The sequence below is a fragment of the Geotrypetes seraphini genome, chromosome 11, assembly GCF_902459505.1.
Source record: "Geotrypetes seraphini chromosome 11, aGeoSer1.1, whole genome shotgun sequence".
NCBI lineage: Eukaryota > Metazoa > Chordata > Amphibia > Gymnophiona > Dermophiidae > Geotrypetes > Geotrypetes seraphini.
In genome coordinates, this window is record NC_047094.1 from 25870941 (window position 1) to 25882972 (window position 12032).

The following is a 12032-nucleotide window of genomic DNA, read 5'->3' on the forward strand; positions in this document are numbered from 1 at the left end:
TGGTCCATTGTTTTAGGCGCTAAGTTTTTTACTTGAGTAAATGTTTTTCATCATATTTTTTACTTAAATGTCAAAATATGAGCTTATCTTTACTTTTACTTAAGTACTTTGTTGCTCAGGAGCCACCGTCCAAGCAGAACCCAGGTGCCAGTCTACACCACCAGACCACAATAACCTCCCACAAGACGCGCCGTTTCGAGGAACAGCAAACTGCACAGCAACGGCCGCTCCCGCGTGTGACGTCACATCCCCCCCCCCCTCGCGCCGAAGCTTCCCCGAGCTGCCGAGCGGTGAGGTGAGGCCGGATGTGAGCCGAGGCTTCCGCTGCTTCCTGTTTCTCTGCAGTTCTTCAGCCCAGCTCTTTTGGGTGGTGGCTGCCTGTTATCGGCTGCCAGGCACCGAGTGAGGCGCGGGAGATAAAAGCGGAGAGTGGAAACGAAAAGGAGCCGACAGTGATTTGTCGCCCGGAGTCGAACTCTTCCCTTCGCCAGTCCCAGGGCCGCTCGTCCGACGCCGGGCAGCGAGGAGCTTCGACGCTAGCGCACCCATGCAGGCCATTAAGTGTGTGGTGGTTGGGGACGGGTGAGTGACCGTATTATGAAATTTTTTTTTTCTTCTATTATTTTTGTTTTGTTTACGCTGTTCACTAAGGGTACCCAAAGAAGACATGGTGTTCGTGTCCCCGCAGAGCCTTTGGAGGAGGTGTGCGCCCTGCCCCTCGGGCCTCTCGTGCTAACTCTTGGGCCGGTGTTGAAATTAGGAATTAAAACTTTTTTTTTGTTGGCTTCGATTCCCCCCCTCCCCCCATCGTCTCTCCCCTTCGGATCAACATAACCGGGCTCTAGGATGTTTTCGTTTGCAGTATTAACGGGCGACGTGGGAGCCCGACTCCTCGTCCGTGCTTTTTTCGTGGTGCTGTCGGCGAAGTCGTTTGGAAATGCTGCAAACCACCTGCTTTTTAGTCTGAAAATTTTTGAAAGCTATCTGAAGGTGTGTTTTTTTTTTAAAATCGACGTTTTCTAGGCGTATCAATGCATTTGTTTTTCGTAGGGGGGGGGGGAAATTGGGTGGGACCCCCTTTGTAACGGAATTTGGGTGTGATCGGTACAAGTTTTGGCATTTAGTCCGGTTGGCAAACTGCTGTCGGTTGATGATTGTTAATTAGGGATGACAACTGTTTCTGGACACTAAAGCACTCGATCGAGGACTTTGAAATCAGTTATTGGGACCAACAAGCTGCAAGTCGTATTCCTCCAGGGTAAAACCTATAAAATGTTGAGTTAGCAGAAATAGCTGTGATAGAACTTGCACTGCTACTAATAGTTTCTGTTTAGGAAAAAGTCTGTTGAGAAATCTGATCAACATTATAGTTATAAAATAAGGGAGGTATACAGTGAAAATGCTTTTTAAAAATTTAATATTTATTAATATTTTAGAATGTCTCCATTTCTATGTAAGTCAGATTTTAAGACCATAGGTAGTAGACACACACAGGCCAAGTTATGATTTAATTCTAGTAGTGCCTGTGTTCAGATGTCTTGGCTTGAGCACCATATACAGTACAACCTTGGATTGCGAGTAACTTGGTGTGTGAGTGTTTTGCAAGACAAGAAAAATGTTTTATTAAATTTTAACTTCATAAACGAACTAAGCTGATTGTTCTTCTTTCTGACGCTGCGGGAATGTAGTGACTTCTAAATGAACAAGGTCTTGCAATACAAGTATCTACAGTATTTACGCATGACAACTAAACTGATGGTTCTTCTTTCTGACGCTGCGGGAGTGTAGTGACTTCTAAACGAGCGAGGTCTTGCAATACAAGTACGTACAGAATACACGCATCACAACTGCGGGATTGTAATGACTGTACTGTAACCTTACTGCAATAATGGCCCCCACGAAGAAAGATGAAAAGGAAGGCAGTACGAAGATGATTAGGGTTGAAGTTAAGGAAATCCAGAAGCATGAACGAGATATGTTAGTGGCCAACATTGCAAGATGTTATAACAAATCTACCTCGACAATTTGTACAATATTAAAAAAAGAAAAAATAAGGAGGCTAGATGCAGCGAAAGGAGTCACAAGTGTATCAAAGCAACAGCCATGAATTCTGGACAATGTAGAAAAGTTGCTTGTCGTATAGATAAACGAGAAGTAACTCACAGGTGATACTATGACTGAGAACTTTTATCTGTGAGAAGGCAAAGGCTTTGTATGCTGACCTCGTAAGTAAACTGCCAGATACGTCAACAGAAAATGAAGAAGGCTTCAAGGTGAACACGGGATGGTTTGATAACTTTAAGAGGAGAACTGGCATTCGCTGCCGAGTTCCAGGAGCTCATGGTTTCCGAGTGTTACCGGCCACAGCAAGTTTTTAACTGTGATGAGACAGGGCTTTTTTAGGAAAAGATGCTTAAGAGGACCTACATTACAGCAGAAAATGCAATGCTCAGTCACAAGCCCATGAAAGACCGTCTCGCCCTCTTGTTCTGTAGGGATTTCAAAGTCAAGTCCCTGCTCGTGTACAATTCTGAGAATCCATGAGCCTTCAAGAAATTCAAGGTGCAGAAAAGCCAGTTAAACATTATGTGGAGGTCCAACAGCAAGGCTTGAGTCACTCATATCTTGTTCGTTGAGTGGATCAATGAGGCCTTTGGTCCTGCAGTAAAGAAAAACCTTTTAGAAAAGAATCTGCCACTCAGTCTTTCTGGCCTTGAGGACGACTTAATGGAGGAATTGGAGTTCATTAAGGTCAAGTTCCTTCCTCCCAACACGACTCCAGCCCATGAACTAATGAGTCTGCATCGTGCGCAACAGCAAGAGGTTATGGAGGAGATCTCATCTGAGGAGGAGGAGAAGAAAGACGGAGGAATCTTACTTCAAATGAGATTAGAGAGATGTTTAAAATGTGGGAAAGAGTGCAAAATTTTGTAGGAAAGCACCACCCGAATAAGGCTGTAGCAGTGTGAACAATGAATCTGTTTAACAACAATGCAATGTCACATTTCTGTGAAATCCTCAAAAGGAGGCAGAAGCAACTGTCATTGGATAGGTTCCTTGTTAAAGTCACACAAAAAGAAACAGATTCCAGTGAGCCAACAGATAGCAATTATTGTTACTTATAGCGACAGTCGTCTTACAAAATAACCCTCATCCTCTCCTCTCTCTTGTCTCCCTCACGCCAGCCATAATTCTTTTCAGAAGTAAAGTGCAGGTTAATTTGTTTTATTGTACTGTATATATTTTTACTTTATACGGTACAGTATTTTGTATTAAAGATTTTGGATTGTGGAACGAATTGTCTGAGTTCCCATTTTCTTATGGGGAAATTCGCTTTGATATGAGTGCTTTGGATTACAAGCATGGGCTGCTTGCAGCCAGCCCTCCTAGGGCTTTCCCTGTGCTGCGTCATCTATCTATAGGAAGTGATGCAACAGAGGGAAGGCCTTTGTGGGGCTGGCTCAAGCAGCCTGTTCACAGTGCTGCCTTGGCCGGTTGGCGCTGGTAATTCAGGCATTGAGCCAAATCATGCCAACCAAGTGTAAGCCCCTACAGCTCCTCTCTAAGACAAGAGGTGTAGATATATATATATCATCATCCTCTTCAGAGAGAGCCGTGACACATATGGTACTGGTTTCCAATCCAAAGATATCAGTGTCATCTTTCAAACAAAAGCTTGATGCTGTGATCCGAGCTGAGTTTGGACACCAGTTTGGGCTAGGAACGACTTCTCCAGTATCAGTCCATCCTGAGTGTCCAACGATGCAAAATGTGGGTACTATTGCCCCCTTTCAATGCCAATCCCCATCAAGGTTTTCATCGAAGAAAAAAAATCATCGAAGTATTCATCTAGAGAAACATCGATTGAGAGAAAAAAAATGACCTCAAGGGAATGCATCGATCACCATCGCTGGACATGCATCAAGACGGTCATTGAGATGTTCATCGAGGGAAGGTCATATTCCACGTTTTACATCTAGGCGTAGTCGTTCACCACACAACCGTCATGAATCCAGACATTCTCCTTGTTACCACTCAGCCAAACACAATTCTTCCTCTTCACATTGCTCCTCAAAATCTGGAAAGCATACAAAGAAAACATGTATGTTACTCATCTCCTCCTTCAGATCATCATAAGCCAAAGTGTCCCTTGAGGTCACCTTCATTACATCAAGATTCTGACCTTCAGCTTCATACAGATATGGAAATATCTCATCACTACTAATTTCAGGTTCACCTCGTAAATCTAGGGACCCTTCTCCTATTGAGAAACTATCTTTCACACGTTTCATCAAGCAGTTGGGTCAAGAATTATCTATTAGAAGCAGATACAAAGTATTCTCAAGAGTTCTTGGAGACTATGGACAATGACCAGCCTCCTAAAGAATCATTAAAGTTACCTTTACATACAATTTTAAAGGATACATCATATAAAAACTGGGAGTCACCTTTTTCAGTTCCTGTGGCTCCATAGAAGTTAGATTCTATGTACTGTTTAGAAAAACTCCAATTCCAGGATTTGATAAATCTCAACTTTCTCATCAGTCGTGTGGCAGCCGCAAGGTCCATTATAAGATTGCAACATTGAAGAACAACGTGCAGTAGTGCACTTTGGGCATAGAGACTGAAACCTGTGGACATTCACTGTTGGATATTGACTCAGTATTGCACGTCGCACCGTGAATCAACAAAGATTTATGAGTGGGGAACAAGGTTTAAAGCAGGAAGAACAGGTGTAACTGACGAAGGTAATTCTGGTCGCCCATCAAATTGCGCACACAAGAGCACATTGACAGGGTGGATGCCTTGATTAAAGAAGACCAACGGATAACAGTGTCTTGGCTGCAAATTTGGATGATAGCTATGGATCTGCTTTTGCTATAATGCATGAAGACTTGGAATACAGGAAAGTCTGTGCATGATGGGCTCCCAAACAGCTTACTGATCTGCACAAGTAACAGCATGTGGAGGTTGCAACCCAGTTCCTGAAATGGTATGAAGAAGATCTGAGTATTCTGGAGAGAATTATCACTGGTGATGAGACATGGGTGGATCAGTGTTTTGTTTTGTTTTTAATTTGTAAGTGAGGAGGGAGCCTTGAGGAAGTACCGAGCAGTAGGAGTACGGGGGGGGGGGGGGTATTGACCTGGCTCCTCCAGGTATATTCCAGAAGCACTTGGAAGCAAAAAACCCCTAGACTACCACATATGCCAACATACAGTGGGACCTAGATCTTAAAGGAAAGATCCAGGAGCATGGGAAAGTCTATCTATCCGTCTGCTGGAGATGAGTATACTGGAAAGGTATAGAGCAGGGATCTCAAAGTCCCTCCTTGAGGGCCGCAATCCAGTCAGGTTTTCAGGATTTCCCCAATGAATATGCATTGAAAGCAGTGCATGCACATAAATCTCATGCATATTCACTGGGGAAATCCTGAAAACCCGACTGGATTGCGGCCCTCGAGGAGGGACTTTGAGACCACTGGTATAGAGCATGCCATCCGAGGTACTGGCTTGCAACTCTGCTGTTCTCTATCTCCACCTGCTGGTGGTTGTGCTTAACCACATGCGTCTTGATTCGTCTCCTGATGATAACAAGGAAATTCAGTTGCTCACAGTTACTTCTATTAAAGCTGTTAAATGTATTTTGCCTTTACTTTTTTATTTACCCTCGTGCTTTGACTTTACAATTGGAGGAGAGTGTGGTGTAGTGGCTAGAGCTACAGCCTCAGCACCCTGAGGTTGTAGATTCAAACCCTGTGCTGCTCCTTGTGACCCTGGAAAAGTCACTTAATCCTCCACTGCCCCAGGTACATTAGATTATGAACCCACTGGGACAGAGGGAAAATGCTTGAATATCTGATTTGTAACTCATTCTGAGCTCCTTTGGGAGGACAAGCCAAAAAATTGAATAAGTAAATTCCCCAGTTTAAATGGAACTGTATCTAAAAGATTGTATTCTATCTCCTTTCCTTATCAGGCCACTTCTGTGTGGTCTATCTTGCCAATTCAAATATGTTCTTCAACCACCGGTCCATAGACCGGTGCCGGTCCACAGAAATTTATTGCCGGTCCACAGGGCCAGCACGTGCATCAGGCCCAAAACAGTGTTCTTCAACCGCCGGTCCACGGTATGATCGATGCAGCATTATCTTCGAGCCAGCTCCCTCTTCCTCACTGATTCAGTGCACAAAGCCACGGGCAGTGGCTCCTACGGGCATCCTGTGCCTGAACTGGAAGTCTTCTTTCTGACGTTGCAACGTCAGAGGGAAGGCTTCCAGATGAGGCACGGGATGCGCAAGCAGCTGCTGCCCGCAGCTTTGTGCACTGCATCAGTGAGGAAGAGGTAGCCGGCCTGAAGATAATACCAGGGGCCAGAAGGTAAGGTATAGCATGGAGGGAGGTAGACAACAAAGATAGGGGGGGAATGATTTTATTTTTGAATTTAGTGATTGAATGTCAATTTTGAGAATTTACATCTGCTGTCAGTGTGCTTTGTGTAGTTTAATTTTGTGGTTAACCATTATGTGTTGTTAATAAGATTATATTGTGTATCTGTGAAAAATGAATGGAAAAAATACTGTTACAATTAGTACTATTATGGGGCGGGGTCTGGGGTGGAGATTGGGTAGAGATGGGCGGGGTCTGGCCCACGACTTAGCCCAGTGTTCTTCAACCGCCGGTCCACGGACCGATACCGGTCTACAGAATAATTCTTTTATTCCTGCCGGTTCATAGGTGTAAAAAGGTTGAAAAACACTGATCTATAGTAATGCTTACAATTTAAAAAAAAAAAAAAGCACTCAAAATTTCTTATTTTGGAAATTCAATCTTAGTATTATAATATGTATATATTCTGATTGAAAATAAGATGAAGGTTGGGAGGTAGGGGGGTTAAATGTATCATTAGATTTTTATGTAGTAGATATCAAAGTGCTATTGTGTAATAACTTGTTGAATTATATTATTTTGTGCACTTGTCAAATTTGAAAATGAATAAAGAATTATTAAAAAATTAAAAAAAAGTTAATTGGGATAATATTTTGTTCTATATGTACAGTATATCCTAGTTAATCCTGTTCATTGTATGTAATCCAAGGAGAGTGTGGTATAGTGGTTAGAACTACAGCCTCAGCACACTGAGGTTATGGGTTCAAACCTCGTGCTGCTCCTTGTGACCCTGGGCAAGTTTCTTAATCCTCCACTGCCTCATGGGGACTGTATCGGGTCCTTATTACTGTACATCCTGGATTGAAATAAAGAAGGCTTGATTTTTTTTTTTTTTTTTTCCCCCTGCTGGCTCTGGTGGATTTCTCATTGCCTGTTCTCACACTCTTTGCTGCATTGTACCTATTGGACTTTTTAGTGGTTCTTAGATATTCATACCATAGAGCAGGGGTGCCCAAAACGTCGATCGCGATCTACTGGTCTATCGCAAAGGCAACGCTGGTAGATCGCAGAGACATTGTTCTCCCTAGCATTCCCCCATGCTCACTGTCTCACCTTTAAAGTAATTACAGCAGCCTGCAGAGCAACATAGCAGGCTGCTGTCAGCCTCTGTAGCATGTTCCCTCTGCGGCGGTCCCGCCCCTGACGTCAGAGGAGGTGTGAGGACGCGGCAGAGGGAATGTGCTACAGATGCCAACGGCAGCCTGCTATGTTAGCTCTGCAGGCTGCCGTAATTACTTTAAACTATGGTAGTTAGGCCCAGTGGGAAGAATGGAGGCAAGAACTGCTCGATGATCCAGTCTGAGGGAAGCAGTGGAGGTAAGGCCTGCACGTCGGGGTAAGACTGTGCCCGTCATGAGGGCCCCGGTGGGATGGAGGTTGCCTTAGAGACGCTGGATCGGGGGGAGGGGGGGGAAGACAAAAGAACCTTGAGGGGCGGGAAAGCAGCCTTGAACCAAAAGGGAGGGGGAAGACAGGGCAGATCCTGGACTATTAGAGGGATTAGAGAAGGGAAGCATCCTGAACCGAGGAGAGAGAGATGCCAGGCCCTGGTGAGGGGGGAGACAAAGACCTGGACCAAAGGTGGGATAACTCAAAATGTTAGCAGAAGGAAGATAGAGGGAGGAACCTGAAACAAAGGGGGGGGGGGGCAGATGTTGGACTATGGGAGGTGCAGACAGAAGAGACAGAGGGGGAGAGACCCTGAGGAAGAACAGAGAGATTCAAGGTCATAACAGAGGAAGGAGAGAGAGGGAGATGATGCCAATAGGGGTGGAGGAGAGAGGAAGAAAAGCTGGATTCCTGGAAGGACAGAGAGATGGTTGGGGAATGGAACGAAGTCTGGAGGACAGAAGAGGTGCACTTGTCAGATAGATAGATAGATAGATACACCCAATCATGTCACCATCTGTTCTTCCTCTTTGGCTGGGCTCAAATCAGCCAGCCATCCAGGTACAGGTGCACCTGGATCCTGCCTTGTGGAGATATGCAGTCACCACTACCATCACCTTGGTAAAGGTGTGTTGTGCCATGGCTAGTCCAAATGGCAGTGTGGAAACTGGAAATGTTGTTCCAGTACATGAAATCTTAAGTACTTCCTGGGGGCTGGAAAGATGGGAATATGAAGGTAGCCCTCTATCAAATCCAAGGAGGCTAAGAAGTCCCCCAATGCCACCGCCACGATGACTGACCAAACGGTCTCCATGTGGAAATGAGGCATTTTCAGTGCTGCACTGACAGATTTGAGATCCAGTATTGGTCTCCAATTGTCTGAGCCTTTCTTGGGCACTATGAAGTATCTGCCCAAGCCAGATTCTTCCAGTACATGCTCTATGGCAAGGGAGCCCACACTTTTTTGGCTTGCGAGCTACTTTTAAATTGACCAAGTCAAAATGATTTACCAACAATAAAAATACTAAACATATACTATCGAGAGAGATATGGGTCTTTTACTAAGGCTAGTGCGCCTTAGTAAAAGATCTCTTTCTCTCTCTAGAGAGATCTTTTACTAAGGCACGCTAGCCTTAGTAAGAGAGGGAAACGGGGATTGGGGGGGTGGAAAGGCAACAAAATAAACCCGTTAGGATGCCCGATTGAGCCGGAAAATCGAATCAATATTTTTCCCTTAATCAGGCAGCACTACTGGAAAGTGCTGCTGCAGCTCAGCTAGGATGAATCTTTAAAAAAGCCCAAAACAACCCCCAGGTATTTTTGCCTGATAAATAGTTATGTGAGTAACTATGAGCTCCAGGAATATTAGTGGTGGTTGCATGCCATTTCCATGTTGATCTTTGTTAACCTTGTTATATTTGTTAGAGTAGAACAGAATTGGACTGTTGAGGATAGATATTCCCAGTACCCTTCCTTCTTATGAATATTTTGCACTGCTTTGGGACGAACTGAGGGAGCATGGCACAGCCCTCTGGGAAGGAGGTGGAGTCGAAAGATAATTGACATCCTTCTGCAGCAACCTGTGGGTTAATGGACAAGACCGTACCATGCAGGATTATTAGACACATCTACAAAAAAGAAGATTATCGAGGTAAGAACCTAATCTTTCATTGGTCACCAAAAATAACATGTTAGAAGTTTTTAAGATATTTCCTAGCTTACATGGTTATACAGTGTTTTTTGGTCTGTTGAATATAAATTCTTGGCTATCCTAACCCCCTCCTTTACAAAGCCACACTAGCTTTTTTTTTAGCAGCGGCCGCCACGGTAACAGCTCCCATGCTCGTAGAATTCCTATGAGCGTCCAAGCTGTTATCACCACGGCTGGTGCTAAAAACGCTAGCGTGGTTTTGTAAAGGAGGGGAGATAAGTCTGTTTAGTGTTTTCCTTACTTTTGTAAAAGTTTCATTGCATTTTGACTTTCAGCATTATCTTGACTCTGGTGAATCTTCTAAATTGAGTTAATCAAACAGTGCATGTAGGTAGGTAGAGAAAATATGGCCATTTGCTGGTATGGCGATACTTTTTGTCTTGCTGTCTGGGAATTGACTAGAAATATTTTCCCCACAGGTTTTTCTATTTAATTTGTCAATAACAGAAGAATCTAATTAGCATCCTGTTGAAAATGTATTTATTATTGCATTTTTCTAATTTTATTTTATTTTTTACAGTGCTGTAGGTAAAACATGCCTACTGATCAGTTATACAACCAATGCATTTCCTGGAGAATACATCCCCACCGTGTAAGTGCTTTTTACTTGTAAATTTTATTTTAGTAGCTTTATCTAAAATAAAATCTCCAATTGCTTGAAAATCTTTTAAGGCTAAATTTTGATCTAACTAGATACATATCTTCAGCCTTTTACTTCAAAAACCAATAAACTATAATTTTAACAAGGAAAGCCTTCATTAAAAAAAACCCAAACTATTGTGTGAAACGCTAACAATTTTATTTCTATTTTGTAGTTTCGACAATTATTCTGCAAATGTAATGGTTGATGGAAAACCAGTTAACTTGGGTTTATGGGATACAGCTGGACAGGAGGATTATGACAGATTACGTCCGTTATCTTATCCGCAAACGGTAAATACTGTGGTCTGATAAGTTTTCTAAGAGGCCTGTAAAAATATAGTAGTGTGGTTCTTAACATACTTTTAACATGGAGCACTGTTCATGGCGTAGGAGCAATGATAGACTGTTAGAAATCCCCTGGCTGTGGTGCTTTCGCTTGCTGTTGCTTTGCTGTTCATTTTTTTCCCCTTCTGTTTTGCCAAAATATTTTCTTTTATTGAAAATGTTTCATCAGTGATGAGGTATGGGTTGAACAGTTGGGTGCTACTAATACCCATACATAATGTCACTTTTATTGTTTGGAGATCATATTCAGTCTCTGCTGTTGTAATAGTATGTAAACCCTGAAATCTAATGTAAAATCCATGTGTTATTTCATTTTGTTTTCGGGAACATTTCTGCTGTTGGCCAGCCATTAGGACTGTGGCAGCTGGCTTCTGCTCTTTTGACAATACGCAATGCTTGACTCTCCCTTTGGCTGACTGTATGACTGCATCTCTCTTTCTTTCTTGGCAGCCCTGGTGATGTCATGGAAGGTCTGAAATTGCTATATTGGATGTGGGTCAAGCATGTTAAAGCATTTTAGGCCTTCCTTGATGTTAGGGCAGCTATGGGAGAACAGTGTTGATGGCTGGAGGCAATGCATTTTTATGCAGTGGGGTGTGGGACAGTTCTGGCTCAAGGGACATAGTTTGCCCACACCTGTTCTACTGCCCTGCCAGAGAAGAATGACATATCTGTTTGTATTAATAAGGCAGGCTAACACAAGATCCTGAACTAATTGATGCTAGTAGGTTTTTTCTGTTTCTGTCAAGTCAGATAAAACCTTTCAAATATTACAGTATGTCAAAGCATGCAAAAACTGAAACATTTTAGTTTGGGCTGCATCTCAAATTAGCATCTGCAATATTAACTAAAATAAGCAGGTTATAATTGGAATACTCAAGTTTCCATAAACCTCAACCAACATAAAGCATAACTATGAAATGGTTTTTGCCATTTGCACCTGTGTGTGGCATGAGCAATATAGTATGTTAACTAGTTCAGTCTATCTCGCAATCAAACAGTGCTATGCTCAGCAAGGAAGGGGGCAGCGGCTAAAATTCAGATTCCGTTTGAACCAAAATATTTTTTGTTAGGCTGTAAGCCAGAGTTCCCCAGCTTCAGCTGTTTCGGTGAGTGAATTATTACTTGATGATGCTGGTTAGGTAAATGCACTGCCTGCCTGTTGCTTGTCACTGAATGGCTGACTAAGGTGTGGGAAGTATGGGCATTGGTGGAGCTTGCATGCTTAGTGGGTACCCTGATTATCTGCTGCTCAATGTCCCTTGATGGAGAAACAATTTGGGAAGCAAATTACAAAGTTTCGCTGATTCTTCAGTATCCTTTTAAATTGGTTTCTCTCTCTCTCTTTTGTTACTATTTTTCTTACCTACTGGTGTTTCCATTTCTTTGAATTCCTATCATATCTTATACCCTAATTGCTTTTGTTGATGCACAAAATCAGGTAGAATATATTTTAAATATGATAAGATTAACAATATTGTAATTTTTTCCTCCCC

General features: G+C 42.9%; 1 protein-coding gene across 2 annotated transcripts in view; it reads left to right on the forward strand.

Moving 5' to 3' along the window:
- Window positions 1-321: 321 nt before the first annotated feature.
- RAC1 (Rac family small GTPase 1) overlaps window positions 322-12032 on the forward strand; it is a 39211-nt gene continuing 27500 nt past the window's right edge. The window contains exons 1-4 of one of the 2 annotated variants that reach the window (XM_033963226.1): window positions 322-582; window positions 10070-10141; window positions 10365-10482; window positions 11610-11645. In XM_033963226.1, coding sequence (XP_033819117.1) covers window positions 548-582; window positions 10070-10141; window positions 10365-10482; window positions 11610-11645 — 261 coding nt within the window. In that variant the 5' untranslated portion in view covers window positions 322-547. The remainder of the gene's footprint in view (window positions 583-10069; window positions 10142-10364; window positions 10483-11609; window positions 11646-12032) is intronic. The other variant, XM_033963227.1, reaches the window with a different exon arrangement.